Genomic DNA, 25,625 nt, shown 5'->3' with positions numbered 1-25,625 from the left:
TTCACTTTGACACAAGACTGATCAGAAGTGTTTTAAAATACATTCAACCTGACAGAGCAGCGTGCGCGGGGCACCGGGATTTTGCATTTACGTCCCTGTCGGCACCTCACCCCTCTACCTCCACGCCAAAGGGCCGGCGCAGGCAGCGGGGGCCGGCCCTGTCAGACCTCCCCCCACTCTCCCGCGGGGGAGGGGCCGCTCACGGCGGGAACACGAAGGCGCTCGGCCTCGGGCGGTCGCTGACGGGCAGGCTTCCCCGCGCCCGTAAATGACTCCGTGCAAACGTGCGTACGAGGACGGGGAGAGCCCAACGAACGCGCTAACGAAGCTGTCAGCCGCGCCGCCCGCCATCGCCGCCGGTGTCGGGCCGAAGGGGCCGCCCTCGCCCCGCCGCTTCCCGCCCTTCTTTCACCCTGCGCCTTCTCCGCAGCCGCGCACCTGCGGCTGCACGTCCCCCGCCCGCCGCGGTGCCGGCCCCGCCGCCGCCCGGTGCCCCGCGCCCGGCACATGGCGCGCCCCACGTCCCGCCGCTGCTCCCGACGGCCGCCTCCCCCGCAGGGCTGCCCGCCGAGAGTGCCTGCGGGCCCTCGAGGCGCCCCGAGCCTTTCCTCACCCACCGCAGCTCTCGCAAGGTGAGACGACAGTTTAAGCAGGCTCGCCCGCGGCGGGGACGCGCCGCCGAACAGCGGGGGAGCGGGGAAAGCGCGGCCCCGCCGCCGCCACCCGCCTTTCCCAGTCAGGCGCCGCGCGGGGGAGCCCAGGTGCGCGCGCCCGCCGCCGCGCCTGCGCGCGGGCCATTAAATGGGTGCGGGGCGGGTAGCGGAAGGCCCCGGTTACGGCGGCTGAGGAGAGACAGAGTCGGGCGAATCGGGAGCGGGCGCGCGAGCCAGCGCGGAGGGGCCGGAGCCGCGCGAGCGGAGGCGGGCGGGGGACGGCGCCGGCCCGGTGCGCGCGTGGCGCGAACGGGGAGGGGGGGGGAAGCGCGGCGCGGGGCGCCGCCGGGGGGGTGGGCAGGGGCGAAGCGGAGCCGGTGGCCGGGAGCAGGAAACGCCGCGGGCGGCGGTAAGGCCTTCAGCGGAGCGCCGTCGGGAGACCCGCTGCCGGCGCGGTGAGTGTGACCGCCGGGGCGCGGGGTTGGCGGGGGCGGGCGGGCAGCGGCCGGCGCAGGTGGAGGGGGGGATCCGCTGAGTCACCTGCCCCGCCGCCGTCCTCCCCCCCGCTCCGGTGCTCGGGGACGGAGCCTCGGCCGCGTCGTGGGCCGCGCTGCCCCCGCCGCCACGCGAGCGGCGCCCGTCCCCGCCGAGCGCCGCGGGGGGTGTCCCGGCCGCCTCGCTCCCCTCGGCCCGGACGGTCGCCACCTCTAATCCCGGTCGTGCCCGCCGGGCGATCTTTGTTGCGCTAAAGCTGCTCGGGAGCTGGGTGCCGCTCTGGGGCGTCGGGAGCGGGTGAAATATCCCGGTGAGAGCCGCTTGGCTGGAGTGCGGGAAGCTGCAAGTAGGAAGAAAAACCAAAACAAACACGCACTGTTGGGGAATGCGTGTTTTCTCTGTTGTGTCTAAGCACCAGGTAGTCTTAGGCTGGAAGGAAAACGCAGCCGCTATAAATGTCCGTCTCAAAATCTGAAGGCTTGGTTTTGTTTTAATTAGGTCCGTGGTCAAAGGCTTAGAAGTAATCATGGATAAAAGAGGAGGCATAACAGAAACTGAAAACGGTGATGCTTTCCTGGAGTTGAACAGGATTCCAAACAAATACCCACATCGTTACACAAAGGTGAGCCCTCTCCCCTTTCCTCTGAAAGTTGTGCGTGGAGCGAGCTGTTGGTCACAGCAGTAGAACGGGAGGTGGAGGCTGAAAAGCGTTTGCCTGGATTAGGGTTTGCAAAATGGCATAAAATGAGCAACTTGTTAAATGTGATGTAGCTGTGCAATCCTGTCCTTGATAGACTTTTTATTCCCACCACCTTATTTTAATATCTGAGCACCTCACAGCGTGTGCTGGAGAGATTATGGTAGAGACTGAAGTATGTTGTTCTACCAGCTTGCTTGAGCGCTTGCACTTCATAGTTCTAGTTCTACTTTTAGCAATCTTCCTTTAAGAAGCTGACCGAAATATTTCCTTATAGTAGATGCCACTGCCTTGGAACTTATAGCACACCAGATCTTATCAGGAGCCTTAATGTGTTTGCTAAGATGGCTTTTGTAATCTTGGAATTGCTCACATTTAGCTGCTGGAAGGCTAAGCAGCTATGACTCCAGCCAATGCTTAGTGTTAAAACTTTAACACAGGTGGTTTTGTTTAGCTGGGGTACCCAAGTATATGTATGAGTGGAAGAACAATAACTAAATAACCTGTAAATAAGGAGTCTTTCAGTGCTAAGTGAGTTTGATGTATTGTGGGGTTTAAGGTTCAAATCTTGTTCGGGGTTTTGATATCACTGCTGAAACATGCTTTTAGAGAAAGTCCATAATGGTGCCTGATTTTCCTGTTGCTGAAAGCTGTGGGAACAGGTGGTCATTGCTTTGTAGAAATCTATTAAGACACTTTACAACAAATGGCCTGAAGTGTGGAACGGAGTGAGACAGTGCACTGTTGCTGACTGTGTTATCTTACTTGAGGAATTCTGAACTGTTAGCTTCCTAGTAGGTTGTTTTTTAAAAGAAAAAAGTTGTCATTGTGGCTCTGTTCTGTTGAGATAGTAGGGCCAGCTTATTTTAACTAGGCAATAAACCAAGTACTTCAGAATTGGCAAAACTTACATGGGAATAATACAGCTTTCTAATTCTCTTTAAGTTCTTATCAAAGATGTACACTTAACCTTCTAAGACGCAAAAAATACTATTGTTCAGACCTTGGTATGCAGTTAACTCTAAAGTGAAGGAGAGGAGCTGTCTTTAAACTTCTGCTGTTGGAAAACTGGTGTCTAGACTCACTCAGTCTTGCCCAGTTCCTCCAGAGTAGTAACTGAATGCAGCTTCAAGTTCTGCTTGCTTTTTTGGGAGTATTCAGCTAGTGCTGGTGGTAGCTGTACCCCCAAACTGGCGCATTTGTAGCTTCAGTTTTGTTAATTCAGTGCCTGTGGCTTCTGATCAGGCTCAAGTTGCAGAACTAGTGCCAGAAGGCATCTAGTCTTGTTTGTCTGTTGGTTTCCAAGGAGCCTAAAGTCAAGAAACACCAGAAATCAATCTGTGTTAAAATATCTTGCATAATGTTTTTGGTTGTGTTTTTTTTTTTTAACAAGTGGCATCTTAAATATAGCTGGTGTAAGGTGCTCATGTAATCAACACTGTAAGCCATTTTCACATGATCCAATTTCCTGCTAATTAAGGATGGGAGGAACAGTGTTTCAGGACATATGCTGCTGATTTGGAGGGGGAACTGATTTCCTTTAACAGTTTATGTTCATTTATTACCAGTAGGAAAACAATTGGCTCATACTATGAATCTTTCTAAACTGTTTAACAGCTAAACACAATTTCCCCCCACTCGCTGAAAAGTACTGGTGTGTGAGTTAAAAAAAAAAACAATCCAAAAACACACCCTGGAACTGCCAGAGTTAATCTCATTTTGTATGAGAGTGCTATATAGTCCAAGCTCTGTTTTTTCTAGTTCTTTGGAAGCTGTTGCTCCAAGGGTGCACAGCTAACGAGCGAAAGCCAAGAAACAATTCAAATTTTCCTCACTTCAGTGGAAGAATTGCGATAGGATCTGATGGAGGGTCTGTGGACTCCCTCTCGTGGCCAACAAAACAGTCAATTTCAAGTTTGGTGATGGGCAGTGCTGTTAATACTTGTGATAGCTGCATCAGGCTATGATAGTATTATAGCCCTGATGTTCTTCCATAGATCAAGGTTTATTTTGGGAAGCTGTGGGCAGAGAGGCCAGTCTGCCTCCCTTTAATGGAGCTCGTTTTGCTGAAGACCAGCACAGGGTGGTGCTTGGATATACGTGTGTGTGCATGCGTGCGTTCAAAGGCTTTGTCCAGCTACCAGGCTGCCATCTGAAAACTTTCAAGTATCAAGCTCGCATAGCTAATGAACTGATTTCAGCCACGTGGGGATAATGATGTAAAAGCTCTAGAGGATATTGTATTCTGGGGAAAGAGGTAGAGATCTCTTTCTTCAGTTTGGCTGATGTGTGGTGTCTGCTGTTAGGATCTCTTTATCCTTCCAGCTGCCCACTGATTTCTGCACAGTTCTGGGTCAGTTCAGTGCAGTTGGGAGTGAGGTGGGTTGGAGAACAGTAAGCTAGGGAGAAGGAGTAATTAGAAAAATGCATCTTGACTGCAGCCAAGTTGATGATGATCCTAAGCATTGATGATCACACTGTTAATAATGCGTTTTAAATGTGGCAAACTGCAGTGAGGCTGTAGATTGATTACGAGTCTGCCTCAAACAACTAACTGCTCAGGGGTGTGCAGTGGTAAACTAAGGTATGTATTTGAAAGCTGGTAAAAAGTGGGAAAACTGAAGTAATCATTCAGCATTGATTTGGTGTCGGGTGGAGCAGATAATTGTATAGCATGTGTGTAGATATCTTGGAATTGGTGGTGGTCAGAAATGGGAAGCTTGTCTAGAATTTCCAGATCTACCTTAGTAATGTATTGTGGTAATGCTTTTTTTTACCTGTGGATTCTTATATAGCATTGAACATAGCAATTTTTATTCCATCTTGAATTCCAACTTAACTAACTCCAGTATCGATAATGTCTGCCTTACTTATAAGTTGAATTGTCCCTGGAACAGAATAGGTAAATGTGTATGATGTGAACAGCCTTTGAAGTGTTAATGAGGCCTGAACCTGACCGAATAAGGCTTAGTGCTTCAGATAAGTGTTTGCTCAGTAGTCACTGGTAGAAGAAATGAAAAATAAACTTACCGTTTAAAGTCAACTTTTCACTGAAGTATTTCACAGGAGATGAAACAACATATTGGGAAACCCAAAGCTCTAAATTGAACAGGGAGTCTGGAGTAGATGTTTTGGGTCATTTGAATCCTGCCTGGGTGAGAACTGAAATTAGCTACTTTCTTTTTCTAGGAGGAACTGCTGGATATTAAGGAGCGTCCCTACTCTAAGCAAAGACCTTCTTGTCTTTCTGAAAAATACGACAGGTATCTTCTTGATTATACAAAAACTACATAAGTTTCTTTCAAAATAAAAGTTTAAATTACAAAAAACTCTTAGTGAAGAAGTGCCCTTATGTTGGTGCAAGATATACATGCTCCAGACTTCAGTGTATGACAGTGCTTTCAGAAGTACTAATCTACTAGGGAAGGCTTTAATGCTCTAGCTAGGAATTCTGCGCTTTGAACAAAGATTATAATGAGATTCAGCAGAGAATAACTTCATGCAACACAAGTCTTACAGACTTGCAGGAAAAGCTACCAAAAAACCTACCAAGAATATAGCTGACTGTGTAGTACAGCCTGACTGGGTCATGTTGCAACATGCTGACTTGCTTGATGGATTACTCTCCCGTGTTGATAGTGTACCTCATTTAAAAATGAAGGTGAGAGTGTTCTTGACTTTGTGTTTGTAGGTTTGCTGAACAGCAGTATTTTACTATTCAGATTCATTTGTTGTACAAGTAGGTATGAGATTGAGGTAGGACTTTCCAAATGCCGAAGAACAGCAGCATTCGATCTAATTGAGCCATTTTTCAGTGTACCAGGCAAACTTCACCAATAACTGGTGAGATAACATATGGATGTGTTGTCCCTTTTATAATCTGATGCTGGTTATTATACTTCCTAACTGTATAGAATAGATCCAGAATGCCATGTATGAGACAATAAAGCATAGTAAGGCAAAGATTTAGAAGTTAGGCATGAGAGATGTTTCACTTGTACAGATTGCTAGTCAGTGCTAGGTTTTCAGCAGCAGTACTATGAATTATTTATTAGACTACAAGTAGTAAACAATCCTGCAATTTTATTTCCATAGTGATGGTGTCTGGGATCCAGAGAAGTGGCATGCATCTTTATATCCAAGTTCAGGAAGAACTTCACCAGTGGAAAGCTTTAAAAAGGATTTGGATTCAGATCGGACTTCTCTTATGCGTAGGATAGTAGGTAAGTGCATTCTTACAGCACAAGACTCAAAACTGAACATAAGCTGTTGGCAAAACCTTTCCTTTGGGATGATGCAAATGAGACAAAACAAAGTATCTCTGGAATTCGTTTGCATAAATGTCAAAGAAATTTTGGTTGCTTTGTCTAGTTCCTGGTGCTCTGGTAACTGATATCTAAGAGCAGGCTCAGATAGCAGTTGGTTGTTATGTCCTGCTGTTCTCGCTATGTAGTAGCAAATACGTGTGTGATAATGCAATTGCAGGGCGTGATTTCCCTGCAGCTCAAGACTGAGTATTTGAAAGGTCTTACAGTGAGAGAGCAGGTACTTCCTAGGAGGCAGCAGTGATTCCTTGATATCCAACTGTAAATTTAACTTTCCTCTGCACTTCCCGTGGCTCAGCTGGGTTAGCTTTGCAAAAATAAATCATGAGTGATTGCCCTTAAAAAGCTCTGGGGTGGCAGCAAGGTGTGGAACAGAATGCTATTACACAGATAAATAGCTCGTATTTACTAGTACATTAAACTTGGTCCTTTTTGTTATCTTTGGTTTGTAGATCCAAGAGAGCGAGTGAAAGAAGATGACTTGGATGTAGTCTTAAGTCCACAGAGGCGAAGCTTTGGAGGTGGCTGTCATGTAACTGCAGCTATTAGCTCACGTCGAGCGGGGAGCCCATTAGAAAAGGAGAACGATGGTGTCCGTGTTATTGGTGGCCGTAGGATTGGCAGTGGAAGAATTATCTCTTCTCGTAACTTTGATAAAGACCACCGGGGCAGTGAAAAAGACATACGTGATTCTAGAGATGTGAGAGACCGAGATCGGGAGAGGGACTACAAAGATAAACGCTTCAGGGTTTGTTCTTTCTTTTCCTAATTGCATGATAAATCAGAGTTTTTGGACACTTTGCGCTGAAAGAAAGAGGAGCAGCTTAACTGTATACAGCAGTTAAGGGCAAGTAGGCTATTTTTTTAGAAGTGCCTCTTTGGTTTAAAGGATGAGCACTCAGTGCTTCAGAAACTTAGTTTTCCATCCTTCTGACAGCTCAACTGGGATGCATCTAATGCTGTGTATCGTACCAACCTCTCCTGTGGTAGACTTAATAGCAAGATATTCAAGTCCAATGGTTCGTTGTTCTTGGCTAGAAGTTGTCAGCAAGCATTGTCTTTAACCTCAGCAAATGGAAGCTTTCCATGCTTCAGGCATTTTTAAGGAGAAAAAAAAGGAACCACCACTAGCCTACCTCTCAGGATACAAAACTGGGTTTATATAGGCACTTGCAGAGCAGTAGCCTTCAGTGTAATAAAGCAGAAATTCACCTGTGAAGGTTTTAAATTTTAAAAGCTTACTGAGCACGCTGAGTGTGCGTTTAAACCTTAAACACCACGAAAGTACTGTGAAACAGCTGCCATTTCCTTTGGAGGTCAGGGAGGAATTTTATGAAACAGCATTTAATGGTTAATGTTTTCAATATCCCACTTCAGAGGGAATTTGGTGACAGCAAGCGTGTCTTTGGGGAGCGAAGGAGGAATGACTCTTACACTGAAGAGGAACCTGAGTGGTTCTCTGCTGGTCCTACAAGTCAGTCTGAAACCATTGAGCTCACAGGTTTTGATGATAAGATTCTGGAGGAAGACCACAAGGGGAGAAAACGTACAAGACGACGTACAGCCTCGCTGAAAGAAGGTAGTAGCAAATTTGACAAAAACTTTGTGTGTCTGGTAGTATGGCATGTTGGTGCTTATAGAGGTGCTTGTTATAGATCCAGGCAAGGGTAAAGAATAATGCAATTTTTCAGTCTTTAATCTTAAATTTGCATAGCTTTTGGTCATTCTGAAGCACAAGACATAAGGCCCATGATTGATCTTTCACATTGCAAATACTTTTAAGCGATAAAATACTATTTTTTTCAAAAGAAAGGCAGGACTGAAAGGCCGGATAAGAACCTTGTACGGATGATGAATGATGTTAGGAATTTGTAGGCTATTAAAAGGGTCTTGTTAATTTTTTTATATCCTTCTGGTTGCTAAAGGCTTGGTTTAAGCTAAGCTAATTCTCTGATGTACTTGAAATATTTTTTCTTATAGTGATACTAGCATTAGGAACACGGATTTAGACATACAGCTGCCAGTAATACAGCTTTAAGCTGAATTTGGAGACTACCTGAATTTGTCTGCAGTCATTGGACTTCAAGTTTACTATTATTACCACTGCAAAAGCTGTAGAATAAATTTCTCTGAGGCAAGAGAGAAGATGACTTAATGCTAGAAATTCCACAGGTGGATGACAAACCTGAAGAGTTCAGGTATAATTGTGCATTCACTTAACTAAAATACAGTTTCAAGTGTACTAGGCTTGTAGTCATGTCACAGCTCTTTTGCAGCGCCTGTGCGAGCTTGGTAAGTCTTTAATATGACACATGCTCTCCTCCTGCTGCAGAAGTAGGAGCAATATTTGTTAAATGCTGACAATATTAAGAAAACTCGTGTCAAGTTACCAGCTTTGAGAGAGTCTGCTCTCTGGGCCTTCTAGGAAGAAAGCAGGAGCTGCCAAAGAATTCTTAATGGGAAAACGGCAGAAGCTGTTAACTGACTGCAGCAGTTGTATCTGCTTGGTGTGATGTGACACCTGATTTGTTCTGTGTACTTCCTGGGTTGATCAGGACGCAGTCGTTTACGCATGATTCAGTGGCAGTTCTCATTTTCTTGAAGTAGTCTTGAATACAGACTAGAAGCTCTGTGCTGGAGTTCTGGTGGGTCCTAGTTTCAGCTGTGGCAGACTGCAGCCAGCATGACGTAACTGATGGGATATCACATAGGTGGTTAGATTACTTTGGTCCTATGCCTCTGATCCTGGTCCTATGCTTCCAGGCAAATGCATTGACTGTTAGACACTGTTCCTGCAGGAACTAGTCAAGTTCAGTGACACTGCAACCACTTGTTTTTCTTTTTAAGGGATAGAATGCAATGGTGGAGTGGCAGAAGAGGATGAAGTGCAAACTGTCCTTGCCAATGAAACTCCAGCGGATCAAGAAGTTCCTAGGGAAGCTGTCTTACAAGAACCAGCTCCAGGAGAGTTTGACTTCAATGAGTTCTTTAACTTGGATAAAAGTGTTCCTGGCCTGGCTTCGGTGAGGTTTTTTAAGACTGTCTGTATTCATGAGAAGCGTTTCTACTGCTGCTGCATTCAGTGAAAGCTAAAACTTCTTGCTTAGTGAAAGTTGCTTTATGCAGTGTCTAAGTCTAATTTACAGAGATTTAGCTTTGGAGCGTTAGGATGTTGCTTCTATAACGTCCCTGGGACTGGCTCCATCTCCAAAGAAAGTGTATGAGGCAAACTGGCTTGTTATTTTTCCTTTCTTTGATCATACTGAAGACTCAAAATTGGCATCCTGGCTGGATCTTCTTTGGAAGTATTACAGATACGTTCAGAGAAGTTTCACTATACTAACTTAGCACAGCTGAAAACAACCATTTTCAGCTAAGTCTGGGAATTGCACCAAATGGATGTTTTGTCCAAGCTTCCTGGGACGCAGTCAGTAAACCTGGAGATGCCTGATGGATACTGTCTCTGAGATGTAGTTGCATTGTTATCGTATCAGTAATGTGGCTGAAAGGACGTATGTCTGAGAGGGTTTGAATCTTTATTACTTAACCCTCTCTACAATGGTTAATTCCTTATTTAGAGCTGTTACTATTGAGTTGGAAAACAAACATAGCCTACCGATTGAGTCAAAAGTATGTAAACAATGTTATTGATGTGACTAATAGATATTTTGTGTAGCCCATGTCATGTGGGATGCTGCTGATACCTAGGAGCTAGTAACAAGACTATGAAGAAAAAGACTGACAGTTGCACTGCAAGCTTCTTCCAATAGTGGATTTTTACGTCCAACTGTGATTTGATGGGCATGCTGGTGCTTCTGTTGGTAGTGTGTGGTTCTTGAATGTCTGATCTCTAGAGATATTAGTGGATTCACTGTTTTTAAGTACAAAAGTTGTAACTTTTCTGTATCTTAGCATGCTTCTGCCTCTTCACCACAAGAAGAGATTAAGTGAGTCCAGCAAGTATTGACTAAAGCATGGGCCTAACTCATAAACTGCTCATGTTTCTCTTCTGACCTCTCATCACTAGGAAGAACAGCTGTTCATGATTATTCTAGATGGCATAGCTGATTGGTAGATAGAATTGGAGTAAAAAGACTTAGTTTTGTAGAAAGGTGAATGTGTCCTAAAAAACTTCACTGACAGCAAAGAAACAGACTCAATACACACTTTAGAAACATCAGAGTTTGGGAAAAAAAATAAAGCCCGACCTAGTCTTTAATGTGGAAAAGCTGCTTGCATTAAAAAAGGCTCATCATATGGTGGCAGTGGTTTGACAGATGTAGTGGAGAATTCGTTCTCCCTATAGAAGATATAAATGATTATTTCTTCAGACTTGACAATCTGATCTTCAGTATATCTGCAAGATGGTGACTCCCTTCAAAAGCAGGGAATTCCTAAGTCACAAAGTATGAAACTTTAGTGGGAAGGTGTTGTAATCTGTCACAAAAGTGAGTTTCAAACTGTCCATGTTGTACTGTAATATTTTTTTTTGTATTGGTGATATGTCTGTGACGAATTACAGTAGATTTGGATGTTTGCTGACAAATGTCTGAATTCTTCTAATGTGTTAGTATTGATCCATTTGGGTTTGATTGAGTCTATCTCGGTTTTGCTGTTGGAAATAGTGTTGAGTGCCCCTTGTTTCAGAGAAAACAGCTTCTCTGGCAGAATGAAGCTGTCCTTCCTTTTGTCTACAAGTAAACGTGCTGCATGGTGAAACTGCATCTGTGCCTGTTGAGCAGGCTTGTAACTGGATGCTATCTTGCAAGATAGGAAGAGCTTTAGTAAAATTCATAATGTGCTGGTTTTGAAATACTGGTAATGATTAGCAAAGAAGTAAACAGACACTATAAACTGTAGTGACTTCTGACAGACTAACTCCATGAAGTACTGTTTAGTGTCCTCAGTTCTGCCTGGAGGGAGGAAGGTGCCAGCTGCCACTGCTTTGCTCATGGCACAAACTCCACGGACTTAAGAATTCAATGCTCTTCTTAGTCCCAGAATGGTTCAGGATGGTGAAGTGCAAGGAAGTAGCCCCTAGCTACTGGCCTCCTCCCCCAGCCCTTGTAGGATGCTCATAAGTCAGGGAGTAGTCTTTGTGCTTCATTCCTGGCACTGTCCGTGGGCAGTGCTGGAACTGAATTGAATCCTGATTGCAGGTAATATGACAGATCAGAGTCCTGCTTCTGTACAGTGATAGGGACCAGCCTTGAGCCATCTGGCTGTTGGAACTTCTAGTTGTTGGAATTTGTTTTAATTCTTGTGGCAAATGCTTCTCAATTATTTTTTTGCACATCCACTTTAAAATGGGGGTTAATGGTCTTTGGGTGCTCTTGGTGTTTCAGTTTTACTCTGAGCAAATATTTGGTATAAATAAAAGATATATGATGGGTTCTGCTAACTGACTACACAAATGCTGCCATATTGGAAATAAAAAAAGCAGTTCAGAGCTTTAAATTCTGCAAGCAGCATGTAGTTGTAACAGAAGAATCTTGGTTGCAACAGTAAAGCTTCTCAAATGTCTTGCTGATCTTGCTGCTTTTAAGATTTTATTTTTTTTTTCCTCCCCATAATCTAGATGATAGAGGACGTGCTGGGGGAAGGTTCAGTGTCTGCCAGCAGGTTCAGCAGGTGGTTTTCTAATCCTAGTCGTTCTGGAAGTCGGTCAAGCAGCTTGAGATCTACACCACATGAGGAACTGGAGAGGCTAGCAGGTAAGACAATAGGACAATGCAGGGTCAGATAACCTCCTTCCATATTCCTTCCTACTCATTCAATAAGAACATGGCAGATAAAAGCTTTAGAACAGTGAATTCTCCCATAGTTTAAGCACTTGACATTCTTTAGGAAGCTCTTAGAGTAAGCAGCTATAAGTTATTTTTTATAAATGTTCTTGTCATACTCCTGATGACTTTCCAGCTGATCTTGGGCAAGGGGTGTAAGCCATAACTTTTCAGTGACGTATTGAAGTTGGTTACCAGTGTATGTTCATCTTGAGACATTGGGTTGGTAAACTGATGTCGCAGTGCTCCTGGTTTTGCTGTTTCAGGTCTAGAGCAAGCCATTCTCTCCCCTGGCCAGAACTCTGGAAACTACTTTGCTCCCATTCCATTGGAAGACCACTCTGAAAACAAAGTGGACATCCTAGAAATGCTACAGAAAGCCAAAGTGGACTTAAAACCTCTTCTCTCAAGTCTTTCAGCCAACAAGGAAAAGCTTAGAGAGAGCAGTAAGTGCCTCTTCAGATATTGTCAAGTTCTTGTGATGCAGTATCTCAAGGCAAGAGGCTTGGTGTTCTGGAAACCTTAACTGCCAAGTCCAGGAGTAGGAAGTGCTATAGGTTCACTTACACTACTGAAAACCCAATATTCAACAGATCTCAGTTGTGTCAGCATCATCACTGATTCTTTTCATCCTAGTCATAGGATGACATCAGGACTCTACCAGACAGCTTTACTGGCCAGTTATCATCGTACATTAAGATGATGCAAGTCTTGGTCTGAGTTTCCAGCTTTGTCTGTGGCATTTACTTAAGTTTTTCATACTGGAAACTGGTAATGTCCACTCTGAAACTATATGGTGTTTAAAGTCTAGCTTTACCAAAAACCTAAAGCGTAATTCATTCTGGCAAGCATCTATAATGGATCACATTGATCCATTAAGGATCAATATCCAAAAAGATGAACTGTGGCTTGAGGATGTCAGTTTTTTCAAGTGTGTACTGTAAACTTGGACTTCTCCAGACTGTTGCTAGCACTTGAAGCGTGGTGATCTGTACTCGCTGTTCAGTGCATTAGTTAAATAATTAACGTAGAGCTAGGAGAGAGGGACAGATTTGTCTTATTGACGCTGACTTGGCTAGAATCATGGGATTCCAGGGATCTCACTCTTAGATTCACTTTTGCTAGCACCAGGTGCTCCAAACAGAGTTCAGGGCTGACTTTAAACTTAGTGTTCAGTGGTACCTCCAAGTTAACGATTTGCATGTTTGGGCCCATAGCATGCATGGAAGGTACAAAATGCATGTATCCTTTGAAGTCTCAAGGTCTAATTCCAAATTGGTGTCTCTTTGGCAAGCAGCATGTATTGCCATGTAAACTGGACTGAACCAAAAGTAATGTTCTGCTGTGATTTGTGTGAAGCAGCTAGGAATGAAAGCATCCATGCGCTGCAAATAAGCATCCAGACTGGGAGCAAGGAGTGTCAGCTAACATGTGGAGAACTTTTTCTTAACTTGACTTAAATAAAACTACAGATCTCTTCTGTGTTCTGCTTAGTCTGACTTTCCTACTGTCAGCTTTTTAAACTTTGATCCTCACAAACCAAGGATGAAGGAACTGAAAATTGTGGGGAAGCTTCCATTCACTCAAAAGTACCTGATGTGGGTTCTGTATTCCCATAAAATGCTGTACAGTTCTTCAAGCGTTGTGGAGTTCTCAGGTCAATTCCTCTCCACCAACATCATACTTTTCCTCATGCTCCATACTGCATGTCTGCATCATTGTTTCTTTTCTCCACATTCTTGCCCAAATTTCCAGTAAATGTTATTTCTTTGGGCCAACATCTGCTACAGCAACCCATGGCATGCTTCTGTCTCTTCTTTTCTCTTAAGGCGTCATACCTTGTGATGTGTTAGCTGGTCCATAAAGCATGTCTAGCCTTGATGTTGAGCACTGTTAGATATTTATAAGTGCATACGCAGGAAAAAAACACTCCTTACTAACACTTGTACCTTATTCTGGTTATGCCAGTGAAATCTTTCTATAGTGGCTTTAATTTCTGAGCAAAATATCTACTTCAGACTTCATGCACACCAAACTAAGTGTGTAACTGAGTCTCCAAAGTATCTAAATTTTCCAGGTATGTATTCTCTGTACTTACGATAGCTTCAGACAATTGGACATCACTTACACTGCGGCTGGAAGACTGGAGTATGAGATAAATGGAACTTTCCTAATTGAAAAAGAACAACCTCAGTTGTCAGAGAACATTCTCTATTAAAAGCAGGTGAAGTTGTAAAATGTAGTAGCGACATCTCTCAGGATAAATGGAAGCTAGTGAGAACTTATCAGCTGAAAGCTAAACAGGTTCTTGTGGAGTCTTACATGCCTTTAGTTGTTGCATGGCAGTGCCCCTAATTTAAATATTGGAATATCAGTCTAAACGCAAGTCAGATGTAGTTCGATGGCCAGTATGAATATCAGAAGATAAATTTTTCGGCTGTTGCTTGTTTTCAAACAACTTGTATTCAGCACCTCCACAGGAATTATTAGCTCACGTAAGCAGAGAACCATGGTTTACCAGTATTTCTCTTGTATTTCTCAGCACATTCAGGAGTTGTACTTTCAGTGGAAGAAGTTGAAGCTGGGCTAAAAGGCCTGAAAGTGGATCAGGAGGGGAAAACTGCTACTCCATTTATGGCTGAGCAAATGGAGGAAGCGTTGAATGTTGCTGGCTCCAGACAGATCAAGAAAGATGGAGATATGACTGCGTTTAACAAACTAGTCAGCAGTATGAAGGCAAGTGGGACTCTACCTTCGCAGCCCAAAGTCAATGTAAGTAGCAGACACCTGGCTCTCCTGAACCATAAATGGATCTGTGCTAAGACATGAGATACGAACTAGAAACCTCTTACATGACCCTTCTGATAACACATGAGGCTTGACTGGATACAGCAGCATGATATTAAATATAGGCTTACGTTTAGAATATAGTTGCTTGGAGGGGAAAGCAAGGGAGGTGCCCTGGTCACTCTTCCATAGCCAAAGTAACTGAAACTGAGGCTTTTTTCAGTTCAGGGTCCACAGGATTGATTTTATGTTAAATCTGGGTACTGAAAGCCCCAGAACTCTAATACCAAGAGAAGTCTAATATTGCCACCTTAAAGTGGACTGATGTGAATATCTAGTCCAATAGATTAATATCTGGACTTGACTATAAATACTTGCCCCCAAAAACTGTATGATGAAAAGGCTGAATCTTCTACTACAGAGGACGTTTTGATTAGTGTCCAAGGTTGTTCTACACTTGAACTCATGCTGTCTGAACCTTATTTAATAAAAAGAAACACATCACTAGAAAACATACTGTCTATATAGAACAGACCCGACATCATCAGTCCACTCTTTGTGGAAGACTTGATAATGTTAGTTTAATGGTTGCCTCAGTGTTGCTATTAAAAGGCATCTCTGTCAAAATGCTTGTAGCACAGGTACAGTTAACACTTTCCTGAAGCTCAGATGTCTTGCTTTAGTGACTTTTGTTTTAACAGAGATGCATCCATGCACAATCTAATATTTTAAACTTGGAATTTAAAATTATTTGTACTAAGATAAAACCAAATGCTTGTTAGCTGAAAGATTAATGTTGAACAGCAGATGATATTAAGCTTTAGACTGGGAGAGAGTGTAGTATGAAATTTCATCCTGCCACTAATTGCCTAAACAGAATACTTGACCCAGAAGCTATCAATAACTACTTCTGGCACCATAAAGTACTTCTGACAACTGAGTAAGTCTAAAGCATCTGTTTTTCCTGCTGAACTATATCCAAGGACTTTTAGCCTCATCCCACTTCACTGAAAGATAGTGAAGAATATAAATTTGGGCTGTGAGAAACTTGCAGACTGATTTCACACTTAGACTTTCATTTTTGGCTGACCCTTTACATTGATGTGTAATTTTGACGTGTACAAGAATGTCTTAAGTAATTTCTCTAATATATGAACACTTTTCCGCATAGTTTCAGTTGACCAGTTGGCCCAGTTTACGCATTTATATAAATTAATTTATCTTACTCAAACTTGAGCAAAGCATGTTGAACTACCTGTTCTAACAGAACAGGTGAAATTATTTCTGTCACTGAGACAAATGTGGGTTGTCTCTTAATGAGTCTGATGCTTTCTGTATCTACATCTAACTGACAATGTTTTTGCTTTCTTAGCAGAGCCTTGAGAGCCACTTAATGTCACCCCCAGAGATGCCAGGCCAGCCTCTGTCGAAGAATATTCTGCAGGTACTTGGGGAGGGGGGGCAGTACTTAAAAGCCTATCTCCAACAGGAAAACAAAAGTTATTTGAAAATAAGATGTTTATGGCAATTACTGTATCAGTAGTCAGATATGACTCTATAGAGAGGAAAGAACTATTCACTAGTTCAGTTTACTTAAAAATTTGTTGTCATACCGTTTCCCATAATTACAAGTTGAAAATCAGAAACCTGGTTAAGTGCCTAATTCTAAGGGCAATCCAGAATTGGTGTGTCTGGCTGCACAAGTCCATGTTGTCTCTTTAACTTGCTATAAATAGCATAGCCTGTAGTGTAGTAGAGTGAGCTCGTTTGCATGAATTGATCATATTCTGAACATTCTTTCATTACTTATTCTTAGGAACTTCTTGGTCCACCCATTACCAGACCTGCTTCATCAAATGTCTTAAGTGGCCTGATAGGTGGTTTGGAACCTGGAGCCTCTTTACTGACACAAAGAGCACCTTCTCCCCCTATTCCACCTGTGTTTCCAACTCGAGCTGCTTCTGCAGATTACCTGCGCCATAGAATATCTTCACCTATTGGTAAGACTGGTTGCAAAACAGTTGTTGTGGTTTTTTTCCTTTTTCGTTCTTTAGAATATTCTTGAGTTAATACTTTACAGAACAATAAAAACTTCCTGGTGCTTGATGGGCAGCTAAACAGTGTCTACCTCTGGAGTGCGTGTGCAAGATGCCTTTTTATTTACAAGTCTCTAATGTTAAACTAGTCTCCAGAAAATGTAGATGTCTTTGATGGATCAACTAGACTTCACAGAAAAATCTGTTATGGAGTAATGTGATCTGCTACTGTATAAGAAGCAAATATTCAGGGAGTTCTCGGCCATTTGCTTTGCAAAACACCACCAGTATCTTCCCTGTAGCTCTCCAGCCTAGTGACAAGGAAGTGACATAGCCATGTGTAAACTTGAGGGATGAGCTGAGAGTCTTCAAAAGGAATCCTTAATTCGTGTAGCACTGTTTAACTTAGGGACGCATATTGTATGTATTGAACGAAACTGTTAGTCCTTCTAAATACAACTGTTGAATGTTCTTTAGGTTTTGGACAAGGTTCTCAGCAATTGCTTGGTGATCCGTTTCCAGGTGTGAGGAAGCCCATGAGTCCAGTTACTGCACAGGTTAGATGAAATGCTTTTTGCTTAATATGTATTCATCTCTTCTTATATTGTCTGATCTAGAGCTGACTTGTGGAAGCACGTGCTTATCTGTTACATTCAGATGTTTATGCTGAATTAAGTTCACTCTGAGTATGAGGATGCAAAGTCTAATTTAGCACAGTCTTAAAACTTCACTGCTATTGGATCCATCTTAGAGTACCTCAAGTACAAGATTTTTTTGAAACTTCTATTGTCTGTCAATAAAACAGACAGGTGTTGGTGGGCAGGCACTTTGTGAAGATGTTAGTAGTGTTGTGGCTTAACCCCAGCCAGCCACTAAGCCCCACATAGCTGCTCACTCACTCCTCCCGCAGCAGGATGGGGGAGAGAATTGGAAGGGTGCAAGTGGGAAAACTCATGGGTTGAGATAAAGACAGTTTAACAGGTAAAGCAAAAGCTGTGCAGACAAGCAAAGCAAAACAAGGAATCCATTCCCTGCTTCTCATCAGCAGGCAGGTGTTCAGGAAAGCAGAGCTCTGTCATGTGTAACGTTTCCTTGGAAGACAAACGCCATCACTTTGAACGTCTCCCCCCTTTTTTTTTCTTCCCCATCTTTATATGCTAAGCATGATGCCATACGGTATGGAATATCCCTTTGGTCAGCTGGGGCCAGCTGTGTCCCCTCCTAACTTCTTGTGCACCCCCAGCCTGCTGTCTGGTGAGGTGGTGTGAGAAGCAGAAAAGGCCTTGACTCCGTTTAAGCACTGCTGAGCAATAACAAAAACATCCCTGTATTATCAACACTCTTCTCAGCACAAATCCAAAACATAGCCCCGTACTAGCTGCAGTGAGTAAAAGTAACTCTAGCCTAGCCACAACTGGCACAAGTAGCTATAGCAGTAAATCTTCAGTATCTTTTTAAAAAAACAACCAAATACAAGCTCTGATTTTGTGTTTTTTATATAACTTTGCTTCAGATGAGTCCCTTGGAAATACAGCAGGCTGCGTTGGAGGGACTAGCGTTACCACACGACTTGGCCATACAGGCAGCAAACTTCTATCAGCATGGCTTTGGTAAGCCACAAATGGACAAAAGCAGAGATGGCTACAGAAACAGGTGAGAATCTGACTGCAAAACTTAAGGGGTATGCTGTCAACTGATTTCTAGTGTGAGTGTTTTCTTTCAGTAGGTATTAGTACTAGTGACTCAAGCTTGTACTGGTTCTTGGCAATCTTGCCTCTCATTCTGTGCCAAGAGTAGAGCTGCTTCTTACTCACTTGTCTGTTAACAGGCAGCAGCGAGTGACTAAATCACCTGCACCAGGACACAGAGGGAATGCGTCTTCTCCAGCCCCTACAGCATCCATCACTAGCATGGTCAGTACCTGATGTATCATGATTTTAAGAAAAGCTGTAGAAGTGTCTGCAGTAACTAGATTATAGCAATTGTAATTGATGGGAGAAAGGGAGACCATGGAGGAGTTAATCGTATTTGTGTTCTATTGGTGGCCACGTGATACAAGAATGAATTACACCTCATGTTTAACTCAATGTCTTCACTTTGGAAAACAGCCTTTTCTGACCACTGTCTTATCTAAGACTAAAGCAGCACTATCAATATTACCTTGACCTGGTCTTCTGAAACCAAAGGAAGATAACTATTAAAACTCAGGCCCTCATATTTTGATACGTAAGTTTTCGGAAGACAAGTGCTGAAAGCTATCAGCCACTTCAGAGAACACTGGTCTTTGGGATGAAGTGACTGACCTTGTGTCTGTAGGTTGAAATATTGGCCAGTGTCTGTAAGCTGAAATATTACCTAGGAGCTTCGGAGTCACTTTGAAAATACATAAAATCTCGAAGCCAAGCTGTGGCCTCACTGCCTTCAGTACTATGTAGAGGTTGCTTTGGTCTAAATTTTCCAGTTAATCAATGAAGTACTTCCTTGCAGCAGCTAACAGTCTGTGTTAGTCCTAAGCTAAATCACACGAGTACTTCTGTGCATATACAAAATGAGTGGTTTCCACAGATGCTATGTAACTTTGAATGAGAGGAAAAATACAAACAAGGCAGTGGTTTTCTGCAGACCTATCAGCCCTGAGTTAATACAGATAAGATACCTCTGTAGGAACTCCTGTTGAGCTGCTGTTCTGAACCAGTAGCAGAGAGGAAAGAGCTGTAACTTAAAACACAGCTCATCTGTTTTGTTTCAAGCCTGTTAAGGTACATTGAGCTTTGAGAACATTTGCTAGTTTCAGTAAAGGTATTGGACTTCTGCAAAAGCTAAAAGGTGCTTAAACTATTGAAATGAAACAAGGTGAAGTAAAAAGAGGTGAAAGTAAAATCACGGGCACACATTGACTGATTGAAAAGAGCTTTAAGTGGAAAGGATGTGCCAGAATTGGTGTCCACCCACAGCTGAGGTAGGGTGGTCTTAGATAATCAGCACTGAGTAAGGCATTGCTTCTTACTATGTTCTCTGCAGCTCTCTCCTTCCTTTACACCTACCTCTGTAATTCGCAAGATGTATGAGAGCAAGGAAAAAAGCAAAGAGGAGCCAGTTTCTGGGAAAATGAAAGTCAGCGATGGTAAAGATGAAAATCAGAGGCCAAATGAAGGTATTGTAATGGCTTTAAAATAACACACACAAAAGAGGTTTGGAATAGAATCAAAGAGCTTCAGCACATAATGTGCTCAGGCTAACTTTAGACATTCCCGATTTGTGGAGATGAGGAGGGTGTAGAAACAAGCCTGTAATAAGAGCAGGGGTTAGAGCTATGGAGGGGATGCACTCCTGAGTGCAGTCTTCCAGCAGTGCTGGGTTTAAATCCACTTTTTCTTATCTGTCAGTTTGTGAGCAATAGTGACACTAAGTGGCCTGGACCACAAGCTTATTTGCAGCTGGTCTTGATGAACAGGCATATTAACAATAATGCTTCCATATCGCTCTACACTAGTAATTGAACACAAGCAACTTAGAGCCCTATTGAGGCATCTTAACTGAACAATCAAAGCTGAGACCAATTAAGCTCTTTTAAATGTAGCAGATCAAGGAGGCATTTTGTCACCCTAACTGCTGGTATGAGTGCCTATTAACAGGAAATGCTTGATACCAGTTGCCTGACCCAATAAGACTAACATGCGTAATTGCCGTGACATTGTAGTTTGATACTGGTAACTACAGAGGTAGCTTGCAGTTCCTGTTATGCAGTTGACTTTTTACCTTTTAGCACTCCAACTAATTACTGCTGCCTCAACTGGTAGCAGATGATTCGAAGATATTTTAGGCCATGTCTAACTGATCTGGATGGTCTGTGGAAGTAGCTTCTTGAGGTGCTTTAGTGTTCCAAATCTTGCTAAGCAGATCTCAGACATACCTAGACACGCCTAAACTGGAAAACCACTTCGGGCTAGGTTTCTGGCAGAACTCCATATTATAATCTTGTCTAGCGAGTATCCTTTGTACCTCCTGTCTCCTTTGGGACTGACTCATCTGCACTGCTAGTTCAAAAATCTCTAAGAAAGAGGAAGAATAAGAATTAAAGGTGGAGTTACTGCTGATTCTGACCTAATTTAAGCTTGCTGTCAAGGAATTTCTGTGGAACATATTCTTTCTCATTACTTTTTTGAAATAATTTGGCCAAAAGCATCCAGGAAGGACAGGTGTTTACTACTAATGTATATGACTAAAGTTCAGCTAGTCCTGGCATCTCACTATCGAAACTAGTCATTAGTTTTAATTTTCATTAGATGTAATCTCTAGCTGTGGACTATAATAGATGTATTCAATTTTAGCTACAGATAACCTACTGTCTAGTTCTGTGGAGAATGCAGATCAAGAAACTTTGCCCACCTTAGGTACCAAACTACCTGCACTGCAACGCTCTGCATGTTCCACACCTCTTACCCAAGCAAATCGTTGCACCAAAGAGCAAGACTACAGGCCTAAATCAACTGGTAGAAAGACTCCTACAATGGCCTCCCCAGTCCCAGGAGGCCCTTTTCTTCGTCCTGTTCATCAAGTACCCCTTGTTCCCCATGTACCGATTGTACGACCTGCTCACCAACTGCATCCAGGATTGGTCCAGAGAATGCTGGCACAGGGGGTTCATCCGCAACATCTTCCTCTACTGCAAGCAGGTAATCTCTGCTTTTTTTTCCTTAAGTTTAATGCATCTTCTCTGTAAGACTGACTTTGTGTTAGGAACAGCACAAACTGGTGCTCTGACTGGTAATGTTTATTACACCAAAACTTACCTTTAAAACCAGGCAATAAAATTCCAACCCATCTAAATATACAGAGGTTTGTTTTGCTGTAGTTCCTTAAGCTTATTAGGTAAGAAGTTTTCTCGCTCCTGTTCAACAGGTATGCTTCCTCCTGGAGTGGACCTGTCTCACTTGCAGGGAATATCTGCTCCCATCCTCAGTCAACCTTTTTATCCACTACCAACAGCCAGCCATCACATCTTAAATCCACGTTCTGGGACACCTTTGCAGCTAGCGATGATGCAGCAGCAACTACAACGATCAGGTAGGCTAAAACGTAATGCAGGAGTGTGAGCCTTAGAACACTGTCCTGCTCTGAGTACTACACTTGTTGGCCTGTTTCAGTATACTGGGCTGACTGGAAGCTACTTTAATAATTTAGATATTTGTAGTCACTGGTCTTGTGTGGGTATAAGAGTGGTTTTGGCCACTGCAGGCTCTTATGCTGGAAGAAAGTCCAAGTGAAGCATTGTTTCAAGGTGGATGTTGCTTTTGCAGCATGTGTGTGGGCTTTCCTTCCTTGCTGGGTGTGAGAGGGCACCCACCTATCTCAAAATGCTGTTTGATGCTGGTCTTCCAGCTAAAACCTATGTGCCAGTGTGTCCAGAACTGGCAGTGTCAGGCAGTTCATGGGAGTACTGATGAGTAAATAAATGCGTGGGGTCTGGATTTCCCAGGGCTAATAGAATGAGTAAAAGCCACGTGCAGCTCATGTGCCTTATCAGGTGGTTGCTGTAGGGCAAATCTCAGTGTTGAGTGGCCATATTACTCCACCTCTAATAGCTGTACGTTTCACAGGCACTGGAGCACAGGGATCACCCGCTGGTGCGCAAACAACCCCTCAGAACGTGCTGTCTCGGACTGGGTTATCTCATGGGCACACACAGCTGGACCATCGCCCCAGCCAGAGAAGTGGCTCTCCCATTGGCCTTGCGAAATGGTTTGGTTCAGATGTCTTGCAGCAGCCTCTCCCTTCCATGCCATCCAAAGTCATCAGTGTAGATGAACTGGAATACCGGCAGTGAACAGTGACCACTGGGTGGGACACTTGCGATTCTTTAGACTGGATGAAAATGTCCATAGTCAGGACTTCACCTCTGTTTGTTTTTTGGGGCTTTTATTTTAGCACTCTGTGCAAAGATTTCTTTTTGAGAGACTAAAGCACATGGCACCTGTCCTGGTCTCATGTCTGCATCAAGACTAAAGGATCCATTATGGCTTAAATAGTGAAGCCTGAAGAAATTTAGATGCAAGACAAAGCCAGTTTAATCCTGGAAGTGTCTGGTTTTTTGTTTTTGTAAGATATGTGAATGAAGTGCTGATATTCTCTAGTGTAGAGGTAGCAGCTATGGATTCCTCCTGCAGAAAACTAAATGTATAGACTCTTGTGTACAGACTTGTGTATAAACAATCTTTTGTATATATACACATAGAATAGCCTTTTTGAATCTATACAGCTGTACATAAGAGTAGGCGATAACAGTTGAGCTTTAGTTGTGCCTATGGTTTGGATCCTTCTCCATTGTATGTGTGGGACTTTCCTTAAGATTAAAGTTGCATATCCTAAGCGTGAGTGAACAGGATGAAGTTGCTTTGCCTTTCCTTGCTGCTCATCTCCTCTAGGTCTCCCTCGCATTCCTGTCATGTACTCTGTGCACTCAGTGTAGCTCAAGTGTCAAAGTGAAAAGCCCACATCTTGCTGTCTGTATAACAAAGGTCTGATTCCTTGTGCGTATGACTCTTGCCATCAAATGAGAGAATTGTTTAGTCTTCGAACAGCCTTGAGGATGGGACCTGGTACAGTAACAATAAGCCAGATCTTCAGTCTGCCACAAGCAGAGACTGTAGGTACCTACTGGTCATAATTCTTTCAAGAGGGCTGGTGCTGGTCCTTGTTTAGCTGCAGTATTTTCCTTGTTTTAATCTTTCACACCAGTTACTGAAGGTCACAAAATGGAGCCTTTGAATCCTCACCCTTCAATTCCTCAGTCCTAGCTGTGGTATGTTCTATGCTGCCTTCAGTTCTATTTATAGAAGGGAGTCCCAAGAACTGTCCTAAATCAAGTGTGCATCTCCTGATGCAGTTACTGTGAAATGCCTTTGGAGTCCTGTCCTGTGGCTTGAAGGGGGGAGGAGTTGGGGTGGTTTTGTGATCTTACTGTGTGTATTTGGTTTTAAAATACTATGTTCCTTTTAAGCCTGTTTCACTTTCCTGAACAGTTAAGTGTTTTCTTCCATCCTTCTACTGCATGGTTCCTCACTTCATTCTCACTTGTGTTGAGTCTAGTACTGCTGTCATGTCCTCTATCTAGCTTAGGCCATTGTGCTCTTTTTAAAAAGGTGAAAGCAGAACCAGAATTCTCACAGGTTTGCTCTTTCTTAGGTCTCACTGAATGCAAAACCAGCAGCAGAAAAAAAAAAAAATCACTTGACTGTATTATAACAATTGCCAGCATGCTGTGGTGGGTTTGTTTCAGTCCAGCAGAGACCATGTTGTACAGAAGTAGCAAGCTGAACTCTCCAATGTGGAATCTGTTGGGGGTCACCTGTACTTCTAGTGGTTGTTCCTTAAAACAATCTGTAAAACATGCAATCACCAGCTTGTCCTTGTAAGATTGTTTTCATACTTTTTTAACTTGACACTTTCCCAGTAACGTTCTGTAAATAAAGTTGATTCTACCAGCTGTCTGTATCAACTGCTCTTGAACTAAACTATGTCAGTATATTGGCTAGTATTTAGTGGTGGTCTTGTGTGTAAGCCAGAACAACAGTTAGAGCTGAATCTGCAGAGACCTTTAACTTCAGTTGATCTTCCAGGGGGGAGAGGGCAACAGTCTGCTTTGAAGGTAAATGGCCTCACTGGAGATGTGTAATGGAATAGCTGCATTGAAATGATACCCTTCTCAGCTGACAATGTAACAACAGTAGCCTTACTAATTAAAATTTGGTTTTGGACAGCCGTGGTTAAGTTTAAGTAGTGAGACTCCAGCGTACTAGAAGAACTGGTACCACTAAGGAGCTCTAAAGAAAAGGGTGAATGAGGTTCACTGCTCATAGCCTCAACTGCCTCCTCCCAGTCACAGCTGGTAACCCCAGCACATCTGCAGCAGTTCAGCTCTTACACAGGAATCTACTTCTAAGCTTCAAAAAACATTATGGGGAATGCTGGGAGTACTATTGAGGCTTGAATACTTTCTTGCCAAGCTGAAGAGCAACCACTGGTGCAAGGATTTAGTGCTTGAATGGGTGTCTGAAATCACTGTACTTCCCTTTTTGTATGTATAGTAATGAGAGCATTTTTGACACGTTTAAGCAACCACCCTTACTTCCTTTTTGTAGGAGAGCAAATGCTGGAGGCTAACACATTTGATAGCGCTCTAACATGAGCTAAAAGCTTAACTTTTTTTAATTTCCTAAAAATAAATAGAACCACTGCTTTTAGAGCAGCCTGCTTCTCTTGTGCAACTTACTCAACTTCTCTAAAAAAGGCAGGAAATTCTTCGAAGGAAACTTAAAAGCTTCCTCTCACTTAGTACAGTAGAACACACGCATCTAGTTTACTTCCACTAGTATAAACAACTGAAAAAGTGACTGCTCATGAGCAGAACCTGCTGTCTTTTCCACAACTGCAGGATTATTAGTAGCCTTGAAGTATTCAAACAAGAACATTTCAGATTAAGGCAGAGTTAAACTGTATCCTCTAGCACTCTTTCATAAAATAACAGTTCTCCAGCCTCTGCTTCTCATGTTTTCTAATTTAGAACAAAATAATTCCTGATGTGTGAACTTCTTTGCAATTTGGAAAGACACATACATGCAGCTGAATATTGTCCCAAGCATCAAAGCTTGCTTGTAAGATTCTGCCCTTCTGAAAGTCCTTAACATGAGTTTATCATGTGTAAGTTCTGTCAGAGCGGGACACTGCAGTATGTGTTGGCCAGAAATGTCACTTTTACCACACAGTAAGTTACTACCGCAAAAAAAAAACAATACCCATTTGCTCTAGATTTGATAAAAACAGCCTGTTCTTTGTTGCTTACAACTAAT

At 43.1% G+C, this 25,625-nt stretch overlaps 1 protein-coding gene across 6 annotated transcripts; it reads left to right on the top strand.

Moving 5' to 3' along the window:
- The first annotated feature begins 927 nt into the window (after positions 1–927).
- EIF4ENIF1 (eukaryotic translation initiation factor 4E nuclear import factor 1) lies at positions 928–24,262 on the top strand. 6 transcript variants are annotated; one of them, XM_086623365.1, is made up of 20 exons: positions 1,050–1,108; positions 1,647–1,770; positions 5,035–5,108; positions 5,941–6,068; positions 6,623–6,918; positions 7,548–7,749; positions 9,018–9,193; positions 11,749–11,884; positions 12,220–12,399; positions 14,496–14,725; positions 16,113–16,184; positions 16,557–16,740; positions 17,254–17,333; positions 18,290–18,429; positions 18,500–18,502; positions 18,605–18,689; positions 19,798–19,930; positions 21,108–21,452; positions 21,679–21,843; positions 22,377–24,262. In XM_086623365.1, exons 2-20 carry the CDS (start codon positions 1,675–1,677, stop codon positions 22,601–22,603), a joined length of 2,952 nt encoding a protein of 983 aa, XP_086479491.1. In that variant the 5' UTR covers positions 1,050–1,108; positions 1,647–1,674; the 3' UTR covers positions 22,604–24,262. The 6 variants fall into 6 exon arrangements, with proteins under 6 accessions (XP_086479489.1, XP_086479491.1, XP_086479490.1 ...); XM_086623363.1 differs by lacking the exons at positions 1,050–1,108; positions 18,500–18,502 and adding an exon at positions 928–945; XM_086623364.1 differs by lacking the exon at positions 18,500–18,502 and having other exon boundaries at positions 16,116–16,184.
- The last annotated feature ends 1,363 nt before the right edge of the window (positions 24,263–25,625 follow it).

This window comes from Tauraco erythrolophus, chromosome 19 (assembly GCF_009769465.1).
Source record: "Tauraco erythrolophus isolate bTauEry1 chromosome 19, bTauEry1.pri, whole genome shotgun sequence".
In the NCBI taxonomy this organism is placed as follows: domain Eukaryota; kingdom Metazoa; phylum Chordata; class Aves; order Musophagiformes; family Musophagidae; genus Tauraco; species Tauraco erythrolophus.
Note: the sequence above shows the minus strand (reverse complement) of the source record. Positions and strands in the feature narration are given on the sequence as shown.